The sequence below is a fragment of the Rhinolophus sinicus genome, linkage group LG07, assembly GCF_036562045.2.
Source record: "Rhinolophus sinicus isolate RSC01 linkage group LG07, ASM3656204v1, whole genome shotgun sequence".
NCBI lineage: Eukaryota > Metazoa > Chordata > Mammalia > Chiroptera > Rhinolophidae > Rhinolophus > Rhinolophus sinicus.
In genome coordinates this window covers 35,848,233-35,873,196 of record NC_133757.1, presented here as the reverse complement: position 1 = coordinate 35,873,196, position 24,964 = coordinate 35,848,233, and the positions used below count along the sequence as shown (strand labels likewise).

The 24,964-nt window shown below is 32.8% G+C and overlaps 1 protein-coding gene across 1 annotated transcript in view; it reads left to right on the top strand.

The window, feature by feature from the left end:
• Positions 1 to 24,964, top strand: part of PCDH15 (protocadherin related 15) — a 1,312,736-nt gene that overhangs the window by 1,091,672 nt on the left and 196,100 nt on the right. The window contains exons 19-20 of the mRNA XM_074339439.1: positions 10,474 to 10,553; positions 20,269 to 20,362. Of these exons, the coding sequence (XP_074195540.1) occupies positions 10,474 to 10,553; positions 20,269 to 20,362 (174 nt within the window). The remainder of the gene's footprint in view (positions 1 to 10,473; positions 10,554 to 20,268; positions 20,363 to 24,964) is intronic.

Sequence of the window (24,964 nt, the reverse complement as noted above, 5' to 3'; positions counted from 1 at the left end):
TCTAGTTTTCTAGGTGGTAGTCAACTGATATTTCTCAGTTTATTTTAATCAAATTTGTGGAAATGCTGGAGACCTACTTTTATCAAACTCCTTGTTATAAAAGATCTTGAAACAAAAATTTATAACTATAGTAGAAAATGAAGTATTTCATTTACTTCATGCCAGAATACTGTTGTATGATCCAAAGAAAAGTTTATAATTTCTAAACTTGCTTGATAAAGAGTTTTTGCTGTTTCTTATTTTTCTTTTTTCTTATTAATTGTCCAGAATTAAACCATTCTGCTCCTCCTAAACTTTAAATAAAGAAGGAGTAATTTGAAATCTGTCTTTGAATGTGGAATACTTTTTTTGACAATTATTTGATAACTACTGATATTTTAATAGCATTAACCATTATTACCTTTAGTAACTTGGCAATAAATGATTCTCTGTGCTGTTTTTAAATAAACCTCAGCATTTAGTGCATGCTTTGAAGTTGTTTTCTGCTTTTCATACTGGCAGCTATTGTTTAAAGATTAAGTATGCAAATGCCATTATTTCCCTGACATTTTGATAAATAGAAAGAAATAGAAACAGTGTTACTGAAGTATACTCAACAAACAGCTAAATAGGCATTTGTTGTCTAGTGAAAACAACAGGCAACCCAATTGATGTTGATTATGGTGAGTCTACACTTAACTACCAGGAATTGGTTGATTTAGAGCTAAAAAAACAATTTATTTTAGATTTTAAAAGTAAACAAAGAATATTGCATTAGAATAATTAAGAAAACTGAAGAGTGAAACGTCTCTTGTTACAGTTTTGAATACATATCGTTATACATGGTCTCACTAAATCCCACAACAGTTTTTAAAAGAACATAAAGGAATAAAACTCTTCATTTCTGTGATTTCTCCACTCATACACCTTCCTCACTCACACAAAATATTAAAAAAAAAATCTTGTTTTAAGCTCCAGATTAAGAAAATATAATGTTTGAGAAATGGTGTCAATGGGGTGTTAAGGTCCCCTACTCTTACTGTATTATTGTTGAGCTCTCCTTTTATATCTGTCAATATTTGCTTTATATACTTAGGTGCTCTAATTTTAGCTACATTAGTGTTTACTAGAGTTAGATCTATTGTTGGATTAATGCCTGTATCATTATGTAATGTCCTTTTTGTCTCTTATTATAAGATTTGTTTTAAAGTCTCTTTGTCTGATATTGCTCCCCAGCTTTTTTTTTTTTTTTTTTTTTTCATTTGCATGCAGTATCTTTTTCCGCCCCTTTACTTTTAGCCTGTGTTTCTTTAGATCAGAAGTCAGAAGTGGGTCTCCTAGTGGGTCTCCTATATAGAGCATATGTATGGGTCTTGTTTTCTTATCCATTCAGCTCCCCCTATGACTTTTTATTGGATCATTTAATCCATTTACATTTAAAGTGATTGTTGATAGATACGTGGGGACACTTTATTATTCATACTTATGTTGTTGTTGCTTTTTCCCTTCTTCTTGAAGAAGTCCCTTTAACACATTTTTTGCGGGAAACGAGTAAACTCGTCATATCGCCTCTAGTTGGAACCGGCAAAAATTTTGCAAAGTAAATAAATAGAGACCTCTTTTTAAACGAAAACACTGAAAGTTTCATAGAAAAATATCAAATAGATCGAAAGATATGAATATTTTACGGAAAGTCTAATTTTGACGAGAAAATGTCAAAAAAGCCCCGCGTTACAACGCGATTTGGCGGGAAAATGCCCGCTTACAATTAACAGTTCTTATAATACTGGCTTGGTGGTGATGAATTCCTTTACATTTGTCTAGGAAGCTTGTTATTGTTTCATTTTTAAATAATTGTATTTCTGGGTACAGTTTTGGTTGTAAGTCTTTGCTTTACATCACTTTGAATATTTTGTGCCACTCCCTCTGGCCTGCAAAGTTTCCGTTGAGAAATCATCTGACTGTGTTTTAGGAGCTCCTTTGTAAGTAACTAATATGTATCTCATGCTGTTTTTAGGATTCTCTCCTTCCATAATTACAATTTTAGGTTACTCTCCGTCCATAATTACACTTTTAATTATGATGCATCTTGGTGTGGGCCTCTTTGGGTTCATCCTGTTTTGGACACTCTGCACTTCCTATACTTGTATGTCTATTTCATTCACCATGTTAGGGAAGTATTCAGTCATTATTTCTTCAAATAGGTTCTTGAATTCATCCCATGCTGTCTCTTTTCTTTTACTGGTATTCTTGTGATGCAAATGGTGTTATGGTATATGTCGTCTGAGAAGTACTTTAATCTATATTTTTTATCTTTTTTAAAATTTTTTCTCATTTTGATTTGGTGCTTTTTGCTACTTTGTCTTCCAAATTGCTGTCAATCCTCTGCTTCATCTAATCTGATGTTGATTCCTTCTAGTGTATTTTTTATTTCAGTACTTGTATTCTTTATTTCTGACTGGTTCTTTTTTTATGGTTTCTATGCCCTTTTTTATGCTTACTATTATTTTGTTGAACTTCCTTCAGTCATAAGAAGTGCAAATGCAGGCCCAAAATGTAAGCACTAAGGCATATCAATAACAAAATAGATAACAGATCTGCCTTCGTAGAGTTTACATTCTAGTAGGAGAAGCAGAAAACTAATACAACATATAAGTGAGCTACACACAATTTTAGGTGGCAGATGCTATTTCGAAAAAAATACAAGAGGGAAAATGAAGAGGGAGTACATGGGAGATAACCATTTGATCAGTGATGATTTCACTGAGGTGACATCAGCAAAAATATGAAGAAAGTCAAGGTATGAGTCTTGTGAGTATCTGGGGAAGAGTCTTTCAGGTACAAGTATAAAAGCCCTGAAGTTCAGGGCTACCTACTGTGTTTGAGGTAAAGCAAAGATACTAGTGTGACTGGAGTAAAGTAAGAGAGGAGGAAAATCATAGACATGAACTAATCCAGTAAGGAGGTGTTGAGATAACTTCTCTGAGTGAAATTAGGGACTAATAATTGGAGGAATTTGAGTAGAGCGGTGACATGAATAAACTTTAAAAACAATTAAAGGATCATTATGGATACTCTATTGAAAATAGTTTGTTGGGTATGCATGTAAGAAATAAATGAAATTAGTTAAGGTGTTATTTTAGTAGTCAAGATTAGGTCTGTCTGGAATGATATTTCTGGAAATGGTGAGAAGTGGTTTCAATCCCGTTATATTTTGTAGGTGGAAACTATAGGAGTTTTTTGATTATTGGATAGGGAGAGAAGATAGAAGTCAAGAATGTCTACTAAGATATATCCTGAGCAACTAGAAATATTGCATTTCATTAACCAGAATGAAAAGAATGTTGGAGGAAGAGTGAAACAATTTTATACCTATTAAATTTGAAATGTCTTCTGACATCAAACTAAAGTGTTGCTTAGATAGTTGGGTATTAATTGGGGAAGAAGTATAGACTGAAAATATACATTTGAAATCTTGAACACTTAAGTACTGTTAAAACTTTGATATTGGTGAGGTTCTTAAGGGAGTTAGTGTAGAAGACAATCAAAGACTGCTTTTAAGATCCTGAGGAGATGAGGACGAACAGTAATGGAAACCCAGGGAAATGTATGTTCTGAAAGCTAAGGGAAAAAAAGTGTATCAAGAAAAAGGGAGAGATCAATTATGTCTAGTGTTGCTGACAAGTCAAGTTAAAAATGTCCAAAGGAAAAAAAGAAAAAGAAACAAACAAACAAAACCAAGAGTTGTGATCCAATCAGTGATTTTACTAAAATAGAATTTATTGATGGTATTGAAAAGAGCAGTTTCAGTGCAATAATTGTGGGAAGGTTTAAAATATGATTGAAGTGGTTTTAAGAGAGAACGAGAACAATTAGAAAAAACAGAATGCAAAATTATTTCCCAAAATTTTGTCCTAAATAGGAGTTTATACAGTATCTTATCAGTAATAGGAGAAAAGATAGAATGTATGGTATATATATGAAATCTCAGGAGCTTTTGGAAAATTGCTTCAATTTTTAAGTGAAATAGTAATCAGGATCACCAGCTGAGAATAAAGATGGGGTGAGATGAGAAGGAGACCTGAAGAGGAAGTGTTAAGTAATTGTATAAGAAAGACGGAGAGCAAAAAAAGTAGTGAAATGAAGTATAATAGATGGACAAGATTAAAAGTCATTCTACATTAGCTGCATTTCCAAGTTTCAGCTATACCGGGGGTACCAAAAAAAACATATACAAGTTGACACTTTGGTTAACATTGCTCAAGCAGTAGTTTCCTGTAATCAGAAATGTCTGGACACTGATGGTAACCACTTTGACCACCTCTTGTAGTTACAGAATTCAAACGTGACTTGTATTCCTCTTTTGTTATCAGAATATATTGAGTATTACAAATTTAACACAGTTTTCCTTTCTTAAAATGTGTATACATTTTGTTTGGAACCCTCTGTGTTTGTATATTATTTATCATGATATTTTTATGTATTTTAGAAAATTGAATAAACTGACATTTTTACATAAACTTATTTCAAAAAGAAAACCTTATATCAGAATCATAAATGACAAAACACTCCTTGACATTGTAAGTATGCATTAATTTATATTGAAATATATTCATAAATATGAATATTTTATTAAAGGACAAGCAGTTTAACACCAAGAGTACACACAAACATTTTTAGAAACACTGACATACTAAACTGAAATTTTCAGTTCTTGCTTTCAGTAGTTTAATAACATAAACCAGAACTTGTTTGCCTAAGTCAGACAAGAGAAGATCATCTAAATCCATTGATTTTTATATACTTTAGAATCCCTAAGGGCAGGTACTTTGTCTTAATATCCTGTGAAATGTATAGAATCATTCTGTGTGCACAAGTGTACTCTACCAGATAGTATTTGACAGTTGTGTTCATCTTTAACATGAACAAAATATTAGTTTAGAGAACATTTGTTTCTTTTTTCAACATTTCTATTTTCTTGTGCCTAAGTACATTGATTAATATTTTTGTGTCACTATTGGTGCTTCTGAAAAAAACAGTGGCTTCAATTTTGATGCAGTGATTAATCTGGTGGAGCAAACTAAAAAAGGATCTTCAAGGATATTTTTTGTCCTGCATGCAAAAATTAAAGGAGAGACTAGCTTTAGTCTCATCTATCATGTTGTTAAACTTGTATCAGCAAACAAGTGACTAAATTCCATTATGCAATAGTTTTCCAAAGTGAGCTTTACTCAATCATTTAACCTGAAGTATACGGTGAATGTGTAAATATATATATACCTCAAAATACCCCCTCTTGCTTTGAAAACACTTATCCTACCCTTCTTGCCACTTTCTGAAGCAGTTCTGAAGTCTTCTTTTGTGATTGTCTTTAGTTGCTCTGTCATGACTGCCTCAATGTTCTGAATCGACACAAAACATTTACCTTTCATGGTCAGTTTGACTTTGGGGAAGAGCCAGAAGTCACACGGTGCCAGATCCGGTGAATAAGGTGGATAAGGACACACCCATAATATTTTATTTGACAGAAATTGCCATACCAGAAGTGATGTGTCACATGGAGACTTTCCATTGTGATCACAAAATATGGTGAATGCTGCCGCCGAGTGCCATCCAACAGAAAGGCAGGGATCTTCAATACAGGAAGCAGCACCTTGAACTTTAGTAACAGTGTGTGACAATTTTCAACTTGTTCAGTGCAAGTCAGCTGGGTGTGAGCTACGATTGAGAGATTGTTTTAAAGTGTGCCGTAAATCATCCTCCATCATGACAATGTTTTGTGTCACACATCGCTTCTGGTATATGGCAATTTCTGTCAAAACCATTGCGGTGTGTCCTCATCCACCTTATTCACCGGATCTGGCACTGTGCAACTTCTGGCTCTTCCTCAATGTCAAAATGATTCAGGACATCGAGGCAGCCGCAACACAGCAAATAAAGACACTCATGAAAGAGGACTTCAAGAACTGCTTCAGAAAGTGGCAAAAATGATGGAATAAGTATGTATGAAATGAGGGGAAATATTTTGAAGGGGATTAATGACAATGTGTCTTTTACCATAATACATATTTTTCTATTTAAACATTCACCATATTGTTTGATCACACCTCATATTTAACCTCAGGTTGTTTACCTGAGGCCAAATAAAATAGGAGCTAGTCTTCCGTCTATTACTATTCCTCAACTCACTAGTTGCTTTTCCAACTCATGGCCTTTTCACTTGCTGTACCTTCTGCCTGGAATCCCCTTTCCCAGGTGACTTGCTGTGTCACCTTTTAAAAGCGTTTGCCAAATTTGCACATTTTCCTGATAGCTTTCCTGACAACCTATATATAAACAAACCCTTTTACCCTGTGCTCCCTATGTGTCCCTCCTAAATTATTTTATTTTTTAGGAGCACTTATTTGGATCTGAAAATTATGTATTGCAATTTTTTTTATCAGATTCTCCTTACTATAATGCAAATTGCACAAAGGAAGATTTTTCCCCTCTGTGGTGTTCTCTTTTGAAGTCCCAGTGCTTAGCACAGTGCAGATATTCAATAAATATTTGTTGTGTTAATCAGCGAATACTATACTACTATTACTACTACTACTACTACTACTACTATTATTATTATTATTATTATTATTATTATTATTTTCCTTTTAGAGTTAGGTATCTTGCCTGGGAATAGATGATAGAGCCAGGGCTGGAACACAGGTGGCTGGTTCCAGAGAGTACCTAGTTAGATCTATGGTAAGCCCAGGGAAAATGAATGCTATCATACTTCTCTCAGATGTAGAATAAAGGACTCAGATTTGACTTGACAAAAACAAAAAAAAGAAAGAAATATTTTTGTACTAAGGATGAGTAGTAATCTTATGTGCCACGTGATGAAAAATACTAAAAAACAACAACAAATTACACTCTGCTTTTTAAAGACAAAACAATTACTATTGTCTCCAGATTAAAAAAAAAATGTATCTTCCAATTAAGTATATTTTAAAGACCTCTAATTAGAATCATGTCAGAAAAAGTAATATAACTGAATTATTTTGCATTTCTCTTTTTCCTCTCAGGTTATTATGAGGCTTAAATAAGAAAAGACATGCAAATACAGTTTCTGACATGTAGTAAGGCATCAATAAATTTTAACTTAAAGATGCACTCTTTGATATCATACATAAACTTCTCATCATTTAGAGAATGCTGGAGATATATATATATATATATATATATAAATGCTTTTAGAAACATATATTAGGGCACATATATGCACATGATCAAATCTTACTACTCCAGGAATCATTGCTTCTGCTGATGTCTCTGTTTTTTTTTAATGTGTTAATTCTCCCTTTAGATATTGCAAATAGAGATACATGGTATTTCTACTTGAGTTAACACTTGTAATAAATAGATTTAAGAACTCTGATCCAGATAGCACCATTCCCTCTTTTTATTTGACTGAGAAATTATAATCCTCTCTAATTACTATACCATTTGCCACAGATTCTGAAACAAAAACAAAGAATTGGCTAAGAGGATAAAAAGAATTAAACAATCAAATAAGGATATCTTGGGTCTTCAACATTTCCAATATGGGCATAACCTCACATAAGAATGAAGTAGTCAAATTATTTTCTCTCACAATGCTTAAAAGCCTGAAGTATTTTAATAGTCAAATAAAACAGGAAAAATATTTCAAGATGCTTCAGGCATTGAAAGTAATTAATTTGGCAAAAAAAAATAAATAAATGAGAGTCCTCTATGAATTCCTCTGTGTTATTATTGTAGTAGCATAACAAAATTCACAGTGACCTAATCCACACAAAAATAATATTAAATATTAGAGTAGGTCTGATACATTACAAGAAAGGTTCAATATTAATGTAGACTTAAAATTATTTATACAAAGCAAGATAGCTTCAGAATCTATTTTTTTCTGGCATTTATGAAAACAAAGGACAAATTGTCTCTCACTAAACAACAACAACAACAAACACATAGCAAAGAACAAACAAAAAGAAATGATAATATCTGTAAAATTATGACAGGTTACAATAATTGAAAGCAGAAAACAACAAAAATAGTTTAATGTGAGCTTTTTACTGATAAAATACTGTCTCCTTACAGCATACTTATGTGTTTCTTCAAAATTTAACTGAGTATCGTTATCTGAATTCCATTCTATCTCCTTTACTAATACTTTTCTGGCAAGTAAAAAAAAAAAAAAAAACATCTACTATTAATCCCATTGAGTGCAATGTTTTAAAAAGTGCTATTTCTTACTCTCTTCTCTTAGACTTTCATTATAATTAACTTAACAAAATTAAAATGTTAGATTTAGATTTAAATGGAATGTTTCAAAGATATTACCATTGGTAGTTTATTATTTCATTGTATTTTACTATTTAATTCCATTTGTGGTGTGTGTGTGTGTGTGTGTGTGTGTGTGTGTGTGTGTGTGTAAAATGCAATAGTCTTACCCAAAGAAATGAAACCCTGGCTTGGAAGAAACAGTTATTTTGTCTTCTTAATCAGAAATTGACTGCAGTGAGGGTACAAGGGAGAAAGCAAGGCCACTAGTTAGATGTCTTTTGCCATAATCCATGAGGAAGATGGTAGTAGGGAAGGACTTCAGATACAGCAAATATTTTAAAGATATCCAATGAGATTTGCTGATGGGTTACAGTTGGGAGTAAGAATGATCAGCTAAGGTCAAGATATGAGGTCTGGGCAAGTAGGAAGATGCAGCTGCTGCTATTTACTGAGATAATCAAGATGTTGAAAGCAGCAGGTTATTGTTTCTTGATGAGGGGAGGGGTGAGAAAGAGATCAGGATTTGGGAGTTTTAACATTTTAAATTGAGGAAGCTTATAAGTCATCTAATTTGTGATTCAAGTAAGCAACAGAATATGTCTGAAATTCAGAAAAAGGGCTTGGTGAGAAATATTAGTATGTGAGTCTTCAGTATATAAATAGTATTTGAAATTCTACAATTGGATGTAGTGACTAAGTAAGTGAAGTCCAAGGACAAAACTCTGGGGATGATTCAGTGTAAATATGTTTTATAGATGAGGATCAATCAGCAAAGGAAAATGAGAAGTAGCTGATAAGGTAGAATTAAAAGCAGATGGATATGGTATTATGCAATCCACATGAAGGAAGTGTTTCCTGGAAAAGACACGTTTGTGAGGCACAGATTAAATAATCCTGCAAAGCTTCTCCCACAGAACATGGCACTTTGTAAATATGATCTGCTATTATTCAGTTATCCCTGAACTCTGGGGTTTATGTTGTCCAAGAGAGGCTTCTGGCCATCCACCAATTGTGGTAGCTGCTAGAACTCAGTCTATGATCGGGGTTGTGTAATGCATGTGAAAGCCATCTCATCTATCAGGAAAAACTGCCTCCCTGCTGGTGTGGACGTGGAATTTCACACTCAGGCTCTTATTGCCAGGACAGTTATTGTTATTAAAAGGACCAGACACAACTACCCCTATACCAACTCAAGGTCAGTACCTTTTAGTCAGAGAGGTTGCTATCTTTGCCAGGCCAGTAACCTATAAGTAAAATTCCTCTAGCCATTTCTCAGACATTTCCTCTCTCCCTAGATCATACTTAGAGAGATCCCTCTCACATCTCTTTTATATCAGCCACATTTCTTTCTTCACCTGTATCTTCCATAATTAGATTTAAGGGCTCATTGGAAAAGGGAATTATTAGAAGCTTTACAAGGTAAAATTCAAGCATCCAGTGCCACAAAATAGAGTGTGTGTGTCTTTATTTTGGGTAAAAAAAACCCACAAAACTCAAAGTAAGAACCTACAGGTTTTATCTTCTCTGACTTGAGTGAAGGAGGGGGGGAAATGTGTAATATTAATTGGAAACTTACAATGTACCAGATGTTAGTCTTTCTGCCTCAACATAGATTATGTTAACAAACCTCCCATTATCTAGTAACTTTTGTATTGTTATAGACTTCATTCTATAAGTGAAGACATGGAGAAATAATTACACGATTAATAAGTGGAGCCTGGATTTAAATTCAGGCTCTCTAGATCCAAATTCAGGATTCTTAACCATAATGCTTCCCTGACTTGGTATATTCACAATACAGCAGAAAAAGAAAAATATATATGCTGTAAATATTTATGTAGAGTCTAACACACTTGTTTAAATAACAGAGACCCAGACTCATGCAAAATTAGATGCATAAACCTTAAGAAAGTCATTATTGTATTTCTCCATCAGGTAAGATTATGTTCAGAAGACATTATTTTTGTTCATTGTTACTACTGACATAAAATGCCAAAAAAATTGGAGGATCAGATATGATAATCTTTGTATTACATTGTGCTATTAGCTCACTTTTAACCTTAATGCTACAAGAGTATTACGGATATTCTGTGCTTTTTTTTTCTTTTTTTTTTAAGTTTCCATATTCCACAATGTACTGAATTGGAGCCATATCAATTACTTGTTAAGTGAATTATGTTTTCTCTCTTGAAGGCAACTGATCGAGAGGGAGACCCAATAACATATGCCATTGAGAAAGGAGATCCTCAGCGAGTTTTTAATCTTTCAGAAACGTAAGTTAAAAATGATTGCTGATTTTCTTTTTCGTTTTAAACGTTAAACAATGTACTGGTAGCAAGAGAACAGACTTCTAACCAGAGGCTTTCAGCTGTTTGTACTTTTATTTTAATTTTTTTTTTTCTAGTGAATGTTAATGAGAAAAGGGGGACAGATAATTCTGAATCCAGAAATTTTACCCACGTGACTATTTATTTATTTTTAACATTTTTACTAGGTAAAATCCACTGAGGTGGAAACATTTCATTTGCAGGTATAACCTGGGATTAATTAGATCCCTTTAAAATTGTCAGCTACTCATAATAACAAAGAGTAACTTGGCACTAAATCATTCACTCAAAGGGAATTTTGTAAGACAAAGTGTAATTAAAAAACATTTAAAGTACCACCAAAGTCCATCATTCAATTTTTGGGTAATATAGGCATATTCTAAAAAAGTTAACACAACAATATTGCATGTCCATGCTGAGCCTCTTTGTTCTCTATTTAAGTGTCATTCTCCTCACCTCTCTGAACATCTTAGAGATAATATTAATCATAACTATAGAGAAAACTGGAAGCAGGCAGTAAGAAGGAATTGATGTTTGCAGCGAGATCATTTGCTTCCTTCTGCAATAGCAAATAACTGTTCTGCTGTCACATGTGGCTGGTCGTTAAAGCGTTGTACTTGCTACCTCTCTGATGTTTTCTGTGTGTCCATGAGTGGTTTTTCTCCCTGAAAGAATGGAAACCTGAACATAGCCCGTGATTATGAGATGGAAAAAAAAAAAAAAAAAAAGGTGAATGATCTAGGCTCTGCTTCAGTCTCAGAAACATGTGGTACATGATGCCAAATCAAGGGAACCTTGTGTGGTCACTTGGCCTTGTGAGGGAACAGCTGCAATTTCACATCAAATCAGTTGTTACAACCATGAGTTACTATGCCTAAAAACAGGATTTCACAATTTTTTAGATTTCACAGATGAATAAACTTCTGTTTAAAAAATGGAAAGACTTAACTACTTTGAATTTCCCCCCATAGATAAATACAAATCATAAATTAGCTATAATTCACAATCATTAAAGAAAGGAAAGTTTTAAAAAGAGACAGTTTAATAGGAATCAAGACTGTGTGATACTCATATAAGCAGAGACGGATAGTTCACTATGATAAACTTAAGAGTTCAGAAATAACTCCTAACATTTATGGCCAATTGATTTCCGAAAATGAGAGCCAAGACAATCCAATCAGGAAACAATAATCTTTTCAACAAATGAAGCTGGGACAGCAGCAAAAGAATGAAGTTGAATCTTTATCTCATACTATTTGCAAAAATTAACTCAAAGTGGATAGACCTAAATATAGTATAACTCTTAGAATAAAATACAAAAGTAAATATTTTTGGTTTGGATTAGAGGATGCTTTCAAAGATATGATGTAAAAAGCAAAAGTGATTAATTAGAAGACTGATAAGTTGAATTTCATCAAAACTTGGGAAAAAAATGCTTCAAAGGACACCATCAAGAAAGTGAAGGACAACCCACAGACTGAGAGAAAATACAGAGGGTGCCAAAAAATGTATACACATTTTAAGAAAGGGAAAAACAATTAAAATTGTAAATACTCAATATATAACAATAACAAAAGACGAATACAAGTCACGTTTGACCTCTGCAATTACAAGAGGTGCTCAAAGTAGTTACCATCAGCGTCCAGACACTTCAGATTACAGCGAACTACTCCTTGAGCAACATTGACCAAAGTGTCCACTTGTATACATTTTGAAAATAACCCTGGTATTTTCAAATAATGCGTTTCATAAGGGATATACGGGTATATCAAGAATATGTAAAAAAAAAAAAAAACACACACAAAAAAAACCTATCAGAACTCAAAAATAAACAAAAATAATCAAAATAAAAATAGACAAGAATTTGAATACACATTTCTCCAATGAAGATATACAAATGGCCAATAAACATATAGAAATATGCTCATAATCATTAGTCATTAGGGAAATGCAAATTTAATCATGAGATACCACTTCATATGCATTTAGAATGGCTATAATGAAAAAGAAAGGAAGTATCAAGTATGAGTGAGGATGTTGAGATATCAGAATCCTCATGTATTTTTTCTGGGAATATAAAATGTTCATTCTGGGGAAAAAAACTGTCATTTCTTCTGAATGTTAAACATAGAGTCACCACATAACTCATCAATTCCACTCATATATACTCAAGAGAAATGAAAACATACATCCACATAAAAAGTTGCACATAAGTGTTCATACGGAATTATTTACAATATCAAAATGTGGAAACAACTCAAATATCCATCTACAGATGAATGGGTTAACAACATGCATATCCACACAATGGAATATTATTCATCAATAAAGGAAAATGAAATACTGAAGCATGTTTCAGCATGGATGAACCTTAAAATTACTGTGCTAAGTGAAAAAAGTCATTCACAGAAGAGCACATATGGTATGATTGCCTTTGTATGAAATGTCCCGAATGGGCAAATCTATACAGACCAAAAGTATACTAGTGTTTGTCTGAGTCTGGGGGTGGGCGAGAAAGGGAAGTGACTGCTAATGGATACAGTGCTGAAAACGTTCTAAAATTCACTGTGGTTATGGTGGAACAGCTCTGCAAATATACTAAAATGTATTGAATAGGACACTTTAAATGGGTGAATTTGATGACATATGAATTATATGTTAAAAAAACTGTTATTCTCTCTCTCTCTCTCTCTCTCTCTCTCTCTCTCTCTCTCTCTCTCACACACACACACACACACACACACACACACACACACACACACACACACCTGGTATGCTTTCACTTGCCCCAGTAAGCAGGAAACCCAGGTCTTACTCTCACTGTTAAGAATTTCTATTTCTGTGTTTATCTGTTCTTCCCTTGACGCTGAAGGTTTTTACAGCTGCTTGTTGTGAAATCTGATGACACCAATTTTACAAAATAAATTCTCCACTTGTGCTGCTACCCTAGCAACCATTTCTCTACTGCTTCTCCAGCTCTACTTTTGAAACCAGACACCTAATAGGATCGCAGAAGTTCTTTAAGGTCTGAAAGATGTCAATGCAGCCTCCTCTGTTTAAATTGACCACAGTTCGTTTGTTTGTTTGCTTGTTTGTTTATTTGTTTATTTGATTGTGTGTTTTTTTTCAGTTAAAATTAACCACAATTCTTAATACTACAGTGTTTAGGTCATTTCAGACAGCCATCTCTTTAAATGCAAATTGTTTCCAGGACAGTGTGGGGGAGTGGAAAATTTCCCCTTACTTCTCTTCATTCTTCTGGCTGGCCTAAGAATTGAATTGACCTGAGACAGATTAACAGGATTAAAAAAACAAATTTATTTCTGTATGTACATGTATAGAGTCCATATAATACAGGGCCTGCAGGCAAATTAGGTTGAGGTTTAAATGCTATTTTGAGCTAAGTAGAAAATGGGGGATAGTGGTATGTGATTTCAAAGGGGCTAAGATAATTCACGTGGAGATAGAAAAGCTAATGTTAAGTAAAACAAATGTTTGCTGGGCCTTCTTTAATAATGAAACACAAGGAAGACTTTGATCAAATGGGCTTTGAAAAGTTCCTCCCTGTCTATCACACCTAGTTTCATATTAAACCATAGTTTTATCTATGGTAATAGCTCCCTTTCCGGAAGAGGTCCTCTATCTAAAGTTTTTTAGGAAGTTAAGGGAAAGTTTCTTCCTGAGTCATTGGTTTCTTAAAAATAAACAGCTTGAAATAATTGATATCCCACCCAAAGAAGCATATTTTGGGGTGGCAAACATTGCTCTCCTTCGACAACGAGAATAGGGCAGATGCCTGCAAGAATTGCATGGTATCTTTTGGTGACCATTGCTGATTTAGGGTCCAGTGCACTGAGCCCAGTCCTTTCTATCCTCTGGTCATTTAATTTTGTCCTCCTCATTACTGTTGATCTCACTGATATTTACAGGCTAGCCTAGATCATTAGCAATATAGTTCAACACATTTGAAATAGGGAAAAATTGAAATTTCAGTCCCTCCCCTCTTTGAAACTTTTGGGGTATTTGTGCACATTTGCACCACCACTTCTATGTAAGAATTTTAATAATCCAGGTACTCTTTCAGAAAACAATAGGAAAGAAATTGTGTTCTGCCTTTTCAGACACTTCAGTTCATGAAAATTTTGTTATTGGTTGCATTGTCTTTCTTAAAGCAATTTTTAAAAATGTATATCATTGTTCATTTTAAATATTATTTTGTTATGATGCAACTTTTAGCAATAATCTTCATTACAATACCATTATTTTACTTTTTTCCATTGAAATAAAAATATGCCAAACACATTCGTAATTCTTTAAAAAATATTAGTAGTGATGAATCATTTTAATGTGTTGAATTATTATATACATTTTAATGAATAGAATAGTCATATAGCCAAAAAGAAACTCACTCTTTAAAGAACAAGGCCTTGTTCCTTAAAAATCATAACCATTTGTTATGAAAATCATTTAATATCACGTATTACATGGCCAGATCTCTGTGGTTCTGCATCATTTTAATTTTTATAGTGTCTGTGTTGATAGTTGCATATGATTCAAGAAATATATATCCAGTAGACATTCACATATAAGTAAACATTTAATTAAGATGTAAATAAGCATTCTTTATAAGAATAATAGCCAAATATTTAAGTAATTTATTTCAATAAGTTGATTAATTCTTATAGATTGTCATCATTGTAGCATAGAGTATGTGACGTAACATAAAGGCTAAGTGCTAAACAAAAGAACCTCAATGAGTTATTTCTGCCCCTTGTTAGAATTTTATTTGAAATGTGTTTTATCTTCACTGGCACTTTTTTTTCTTTCTACGTGACTAAATTTATTTTGACATTAAATTCAAAGCTTCATTATGTTTTTCACATCAGTTCGGACTTTATGGTTACATTGGAGATTAAATTACATATAAGGAAGATTATACATATTTTCTTTTTTGTCAACTCTGCTTTCAAAATATATACTACTTCTCTCTACCAGCTTAGTTTCTGCTACCATCGTTTTTTACCTCTAAAATGCTACTTATACCTAACTGCTTCTACTGGTCTTTGTTTGTTAATCGTTAATTACTGTTTAACATGGAATGCCATATCAAACTTGAAGCAATCACACATTTTGAGGTGTACTCTCTAACATCTCTATCATTTTAAGACCTGGAACATGATGCCCAAAAGCAACATGATAAATCTGTGAAAGATTCAGACACTTGTAAGTGTCAATGATGTTAAATCACACTAGTAGAAAGTACTGAAAAAGTTTAAAGGGAGCATTGAGTATAAAGCATGAAACCTGTGAGGTCATCTCTCTCAGTCCATAGTGTGGATGCTGCGGTGTTTCTTAATAAACAATGCACTTTTCAAAAACGGTTACTTATAGAAGCAGGTTTTAAATGATAGCAGGTTGTTTTTTTGGAAGTAGATACCCTCTACTACTTTTTATTTACATTGTTTAACAATATTTGAACAACATTTTTGTGGTTAGGCAATCTAACTCATTGTCTAAAAGGACTTGATTTTGTCAATCAGAATGCATTTTAGGAATATAGCCTTCAAGTATGGTAACAAAATCCTGTTCAATATTATTAAAATAATTGAGTTGAAATTCACATAGCATAAAATTAACCATTTGCAGTTAACAATTTGATGGCATTTGGTAGACACAATATTGTGCAATTACCAGTTCCATCTACTTACAAAATATCTTCATTCCAAAAGGAAACCCTAATCCTAACCCTAAACAGTTGCTCCCTATTTACCCTTTTCTCAGCCTCTGGCAACCAAAAAAGCGAGTTCTATTTCTATTGAATTATCTACTCTGGATATTTCATGTAAAAGGAATGACACAGTTTGTGACTTTTTGTGTCTGCCTTTTTTTAGTTAACCTAATGATTTGACATCCACCTATGTTGAAGCATGCATCGGTACATAATCCCTTTTATAGCTGCATAATATTCCATCATAAGTATATAAAACAATTGTGTATCCACTCATAAATCAATGGACATTTAGACTGTTTTTCTATGTTTTGGCTATTATGAATACTGTTACTATCATCATATATGTGTATGTATTTAAGTATCTATTTTAAATTCTTTTGATTATATACCCAGATTGGAATTGCTGGGTCATATTGTAATTCTGTGTTTACTTTATGAGGAACTGCCTAGCAGTTTTCCACAGTGACTAAACATTTTACAATCCCACCAGCAACATACAAGGGTTCCAATTCTTTCACAACTTCATCAACACATTATTTTCCAATCTTTCATTTTGTTAATTGTGGCCATCCTTGTGGGTGTGAAGTGGAATTTCACTGTAGTTTTGATTTGTATTTGCCTGATGACAGGTGGTGTTGAACATCTCTTCATGTGCTTGTTTGCCATTTTTAAACTTCTTTGGAGAAATATCTATTCAAGTCCTTTGCCTGTTTTTTAATTGGGCTATTTGTCTTTTTTGTTGTTGAGTTGTAAGAGTTCCTTGTATATTTTGGGAACCAGACTCTTATTCAATATATAGTTTGCAGATATCTTCTCCCGTTTTGTAGGTTTGTTTTTTGTTTGTTTTTCACCTTTATTGATAATAGTCTTTGATGCACGAAACTTGTAATTTTTATAAAGTCCAGTATATCTATTTTTTCTTTTTGCTGCTCATTCTTTTGATGTCATATTTAAACATCCATTGTCAAATCCAAGATTATTAATATGTATCCTTGTATTTTCATCTAAAAGTTTTATAATTTTAGTACTTATATTTAGATTGTTGTTTCATTTTGATTTAATTTTCATATATGGTATAAATAGTCCAATTTCATTCTTTTGCAATTGTAGATCTCCAGTTGTCCCAGGGCCATTTGTTGAAGAGGCTATAATTTCCCTATTGAATGATCTTGGCATCTTTGTTGAAAATCGGTTGGCCACAGATGTATGGGTTTATTTCTGGACTCTCAATTTTATTCTATGCCCCAGTATACATGGGCATTTTTGAATGCCCTAATTTTCCAAGAAACTCTATGCAGGTTTTCCTCCCAAGCTTTTGGAGCTCTATTGCATGCCTCAACTGTAATCTTTTGCCTCAGGTGGCTGTAGGTTTTTCCCTGCCTTACAATGTTTTCCAGGAATACCCACTGTTTTTCTGCCTTGAGTGAGTTCTGAGTTAGGCAAAAGATGGATAAACCTGTGTATTATTCCTTTAAAAAGCCTCCTGACTAGTTGCAAAAGACACTTCTTTAGGACTAAGGATAGCTCTGCTCCCTCCAGAAACTGGGACTAGAGTGTCACACTGGGAATATTGACTACCATCTTCAAGACTACTCCAAGCTAGCGAGGGGGAGGGGGGGAAGCATGGGCAAGTAAAAATGACAGAAGGATTTTCTACCATTTTCAGTTGCTTTTATCTTGATTCTGCATTTATTTGGTTGCTGTCAGCCTTTGACTCTTCTCCAGATTTCTCTCAAAGTTGATTTTGATCCTTCCTGCTTCATTTTTCAATGTTTTTTTGTAGAGAAACCATCTCTTGAAACTGCCTACTTCACCATTTTTACTGATATCATTCCTGTGCAATGTATTTTCAATCATGTAAATTTAAGTAGCACTGTTATTGATGTTTTATCTAAAGTGATTCTTATGTATTTTTAATATATGAACTTACAAGATTGACTGTGTTCCAAACTTTAGCCCAATGTATTTTGCTCTATAATATCCATCTGGCTGGTAGTAAGACTCCTCCTTGCCAGTTATTTCTCAAATTTCATGAAAGGATGCTGTGTACATCCATAAACTAGTCTTTCATCTGTGAATACCAAAAGACGCTCTGTATTCTTTCTTTCTGTCTTTACCTCCCAAATATCCTGTCCAACTGCCTACTACATTGGGCCACAGGCACATGTTATCTCAAGCAACAGACTATGTCCATAATAATCACCAGACCATGAAAAATTAGCTGTTTATGCATAATATGGCTCGAAATGGAAATACTATTAATATATAAATTTCTAGTGATTTTTCTAATTCAATGTACAAGGAAGAATATAAAGTATTGAACCCTAAACTAAGGGGAAAAATGGAAAACAATAACTCAAATTTTTTTCTTTATTTGTTTTTTGTACTATGGCTAGATTTTCAGATTTATTTTTTCTTAAGTTACTCGTGAATAAGTCTCAGATTCAATAAATGTCTTACTTTTCTCTTTGAATATCATTTTAAAATGAGATTATCTGAACCATCTGTTATGTGGGAAGTTGATCCAAACCTGATTGTTATGAACTACTCTGGGAATTGGTTTTCAATTATTTTGACAAAACATTTAAAAATGTACACAAAGCAAAGTCAGTTTTTCATAGCCATGCCATATGTATGAAATATGTATTAAGTCCATATCACTGACAACAACAAAATAAAACTCAGTAAGACTCTGAAATTGATTCGTTGGCATTGACTCTCTCTACTCAACTTTTTGTGATGTCAGTTGCTTAAATTCCACTATAACAATAAAAATACTTGCATTAAAATGAAAGCCTTTTATTAATCAGTAATTAATTATCTTTTTATTCTTAAATATTTATTAAATATTTTAATGTTTTATTATATTAATATAGTCTCCCCTCCACTGTAGATGCTTATTAGGCTGTAATTAAAATGTCATGTACAATGTCAGATTGTAATATCAAAGATATAAATGTAGAACTCATCTTAGATACCATTATAGGTGACCAACTGTTACAAAACAAATTACATTGGAGAGTATAGACTTAACTATTTGGAAGCATTTATTGTGATAGTGACTAGGTGAGCAGTAATATTAAAAAAGCATAAGAATTTTCCCGAAGGGTGTTCATCTTCTAGTATACATAATAAATTAAATTGAGAAACACCTAAATTTCAAAAGAAGAGTAAAATTGCTGGTGTATGGACAAAACAGTTTGTTTTTATTAATTATAAAATGAAAGAGTAAATGGTCATAAAATTATGTTTTGTTAAAAAATGAAACTATGTAGTTTGATTCCTCTTTTGAAAGCAATTACAGTGTATTTAAATATTGTTCTATAGAGAATAAAAATAAATACTATAAAAAAACATAGTATCTGTAAAAAGTTTTAATATCCCACCGAATATTTTCTAATCACAATGAGCCTCAATTATTTTGAAATTAGAAAAGAAGAAAAAATAAAATGTAATTACTAGGATTTGTCAAAGATGGAATTTAGATGTTTGCATTTCCATAATGGACACATATGAGGCAATGGATGGGAATGATGATATAGATCAATTATCAGAAACCATTCCTTGACTCTAAGGATAATGGAAGTGCTATAATGGAGTCTTTTACCTTGGAAATAATCACAAACAAGACAGATATCTTTCTTCCTGGAATGAATTAAGTAGTTTTGTTCTTTTCTTGAAGGATAGAGAATTAACTCAGTTATCTCATTCAATTTGGCATTTTTAAAAAAATTATTGCCAAGAAGCTCAGCAGCCTTAAAAGCCTTTTTTCAACTTTCATCATGAATCCTAGAATCAAACATCTTACATAGTCAAGCTCTGTTTGCTGGAGGGGAAAAACATATCAAACATAGTTTAAGATAGTAGGAAGACTCTCTGCGACATAATATATTTTTGTCTCATTTGTTTGTTTGTTTTCTCTGTCACTAGTACTGGGATTCTAACCTTAGGGAAAGCACTGGACAGGGAAAGCACCGATCGCTACATTCTGATTGTCACTGCAACTGATGGCAGGCCAGATGGGGTGAGTACTCTTCCTGGGAAAGGATTTTAAAAATAGTATCAAAGAAAAACAAACACAAAAGCCTAAGAGAACCTTGTAGTTTTACACTCTAAAACAATATATTGCAATCGCAAATTCATGAATTAATCTAATTAATATCTGTTTCACTTGGAGTATCTACTTATAATTACTTAGAGCAGTACTCTCTTTCTCCAGTGGGCTTTTTAAATTGATGAACCTATACTTTGAATCTGTTATGATGTTACAAATTTTGACTTGACTGAATAGATAAGTGGGATTGGCATTCTTACCCAATTTATGGGGAAAATGGAATCTAACTTGGTCTGGGAAGTATTCCATTGTGCCCATCTCCAGCTCAGCCCTCTGGGAGTTTTACTATGTTTGAAACTGTTTCCTTTCATGTCACTTTTTTTTTTCTTTTTGGTGGGGGGGGCATGTGTCAGATGGGAATTTTTGAATAACTATTTTGAAGCACTTGGGAAAACAAGTTTATTGATTCCACTGGTTATTTGTAAGCAGCACTCAGAATCCTAACTCATCCTTGATGATTGAAATGATTTAAGTGGGTGCATAAATCTACAGAAGATAAATTTTATTTCCTCTGAAACTAAAATTTAGTTTTAATACATAAATTGTTGATTCATTCTGGAATATTTTAAAATCACGAGACACTATTCTTCAAACTATCCCACCCACAACCATCATCATTCTTATTTGTAAGCATTGTAACATTTCAATTTTTGACAACTCTTCTTTTGACTATGTTTTCACCATTTTTATGCCACAGCTTGTTTTCCTTCTGTAGTCAAGTGTTTATGGTGCAACAAAGCTCTGCCCTCTGGAAATAATTTCAAAATAAGTATAGGTATGTAGGCAAGACTCACCCAATTCAAATAGTAACATATCTCCAGTTTACTTGAAATTACCTCTTTGGTCTATGCGATAGATTAGATGAAGGCATATAATGTTCTCCTCACACTTATTTGAGAAAGATGGCAGAGAAAATTTTACCATGATTAAAAATATCAAATTTATACATGGACAGTTTTATCATCTTAATTAAAAGTTAGAAACATAAATAGGGACAATTACTTAAATTTGGTCATTACAATCTGCCCAGAATAAGCTATTTGCCATTTTTCAAACATTACATAAATAGTTATATGTACAAAATAAAATATACAGAATAGTTTTAGGAAATAGTGAGGTCAGTAGAAAGCACTTAGTATTAGATCAGTGAAGAAAAATAAAATCTAAGATTAATTTTTATATGTGCAATGTCTTTGATTAATGTAGTGTGCCTGTGCTAAATATATGTGAAGAAGTCAGTGAAAATCTCAAGAAGAAAATAATTGAAGAACTTGACTTATGATGAAAGTTAATGGGTGACTTGGCTAGGAAATAACTACAGGAGAAAATTCTCAGAAGGAGGAGGATAGAGTAAGGGGTGTAATTAGAGCGAAGTAAAATTAATAAGGAACATTTAGGTCAACCATTAGGATAGGAAAAAAATAAATAATACATAGCTTTGAGATATGTGACATTATAAATAAAAAATGAATGTCGGTAATATTAGCTAGGACCTTTTAAGCCTGGCCTTAAAAATAAAATTTCTTAGACAAGCGAACAAATGGGAAAGTAATAGTATATTAAAATATCTGACATAGTTTCAATCTACTAATTTTGGTTTTGTCCATATCAAAAACTGAAAAGAAGTTCTGGGTTAAAATGAATACTTTAGTTCCCTCTAGAGCACTTTTTTTTTCTTATTTGCATGTGTATTTTAATTCACCTCATTTAGCATTTCTAGGTTCCAATTTTGTTTTCATTCTTATGATCACTAAGGTCTCATTCAGCTTTAAAATGCTGATCCTTTTTAGTAAATTTGTTTTACTTTCAAAAGTCTATAGTGAGAGTGGCAGTAGAAAAAGAAACATTTAGATTTCAAACAAAAGCTTCTTCAGTTACTTTCACCATTTATATAATTTTACTGATGGAGATATATGTGGGCACATATAGTGGTTTCCTAAAGAAGAAACTGATTACAAAATAATATTCTTATATTTGATAGCACATTTACTATCTAAACATTTGGGCAAGTTTTTTGTTTTTTTCTTTCTTTCAAAGTTATAGTAAAATTAACTTTTTAACTTTAAAAATCATGGGTCTCAGGAAAGATATCTAATGAGCACAGACCCCAGTTGGATGGACTTTTCTTAAATCAGAATGATAACCAGCAATATGTGTGAAACAAATTGCAAAGATATAATTTGAAAATGTCATAGTGGAAAACCCCCTCTCCTACCCCAAAAAAGGGGGTTGGGGAAGAAGAGAGCTAATATTTTATTGGTGATGGCTAATTTTATGTAGAAAATATTCAGGGAATTTCATCTGGCATTAACATTTTTTCCATTTCTAAATTTATTTTGTCAATAATAGTTGAAAAACAATTATACATGTAACTTAAATATCTCATATAATGCATTATTATAAATATTTAGATTTTTTATTTATGATTGCAGATAAAAGCATGATTTCTAGATTTTAATAATTATATTTATTTGCAATTACTTGAAAATTTATGAAGTTGCAAATTCCTTAAGAAAGTTGTTACTATTCTTTATTCCAATATTTTCACATTTTATCTGAAAGAGTCTTTGAAAAGTTTAGGTATAAGTTAGATTTTCTAATCAGTCACATTTTACCTCATTTGCTTAATCATATATAGGATCTCTCCCATGTGCATTTCTTTGTGAAGCAATATACGTTCCACTTCTCTCTTTAGAAGCTTCCTTGCACGTTATTTATCGTTCTTCTAAGCTAAACTAAGTCCGACCACTATGAGCTTAAAAGGAATGTTATTGGAAAATCAGGGCAAACTTTATTATATTAATGGATATAATTTGAATAACAATGTCACAGAGGAAAAAGTTTTTCTTGACCCTCCTAAGACCCCTGGCTGGATTTGAAAATGAAACTGACGGAGTCAGATAACAGGAGAAAGCATACAGATTGATTTAATACAAGTTTTACATAACGAGGTGTCCCCCATAAGGAAATGAAGACACAAAGAAATGTTGAAACCTACATTTTTTTACATTATTTTGAACAAAGAGAAGCAATTGTGGGAAAGTGACTAAACTAAGTGGGGAGGGTAAAGGATATTAAGATTACTTTAGCAAGGTCAGCTTACATAGAATTCTCTTGATCTCAGCTTCTCGCTCTTGATCAGAATGTTACTTTCCTTCTGGTATGAGGGAAGGGGATATCTTTCATATAGGAATTTCAGCTTTTGCTCTTAAGAGAAAAAAGGTCACAGTATTTTTCCCGTATATGCAGTTTTTCAAGTGCCTTCCGTTCAAAATAGTCAATATGCCAAAGTGGCATATTTTAGGGTGACATGCTCTGACCTCCTTCAAGAATCAATGGCAGCATTGGTCTTTAGGAACATGGATATAAGTAACAAGACACCCAAACAACAGTAGCTAAACAAAGCATCTTTATTTGTCTCAAATAAACCAAAATCTAGAGGTGGGTAGGAAAGGGCTTGTGCAAGGGCTAAGCAATGCCATCAGGGATGCCTGCTGTCTATTTCTTGCTCTGCGATTATAGTGCATTTACTTTTATCTTCATTTTTGTTACCTAATGGTTTCCAGACCATTGCATCTGTTCTTATATTGAGAGCAGATGCGACTCTAGGCATTTGCTTTCTATTCTTGAAGAGCAAAGGATAAAGGTGAATGCCAGAGGAGTTTACCCTCTGTTCTCCAGAGAACCAAAGCCTTTTTCAGAAACCTCACCTAGCATATTTTCTCTTACACATTTTATTATCCATAAGTAGCCACGCCAAGCTGAAAGATAACTAGTAAGTAGGTTTCGTGGATTGTGGTTTTGTCAGTCAACCACTAGCACAGCGAAAAATATAAATATGCAAATATAGTGAAAATATAATGTACAAACAGTAATCAGAATTTTGTGGGTTTTTTAAAAACAATTTTATCAGCTATTTTCAATTGGCAAGCGTTTATATTCAAAATATACAGTTGTCCTGTAGTGTGGGTATTTCTGACCAAATTTCACATGTGCAGCAATATTGTTTTCTTCATTAAAAGATAGGATAGATAACTTGATTGTACCATGATTTTCGCTTTCTGTAAAACATTCTTGAATTACTAGCTTGATTCACTCGATGATGTCTTTTACACTTGTAATGCTTCACAATTTCAGATTGGCGGGAAGCTTAGCAATTTTGCTTTAGCCTTGAAATATTCCCTAAATGTCTTTTAAACATGATGCTATAAATATACAATTAGAATCTAGGAGTTGAAAATGTAATCAAAATTTAGAAAATATTAGCAAAAGACAAAACATTTATGCAGGCAGAATTGCATGTGAAAATCAAATAATTTTGAATTTCAATATAGTTGGTTTGGTAACATTTTAGAATACAACACAGATGGTTTACATACATATTTTTTCTGCTCTGCCATTTATAGTGTGCCAAATATACTATATTTTTTCCTGGTGTTTTTTGAAAAAAGTAAAACAAATAAACAAACAAACGTGAAGATTTATTTACTTTTATAAAAAGACATGACCATG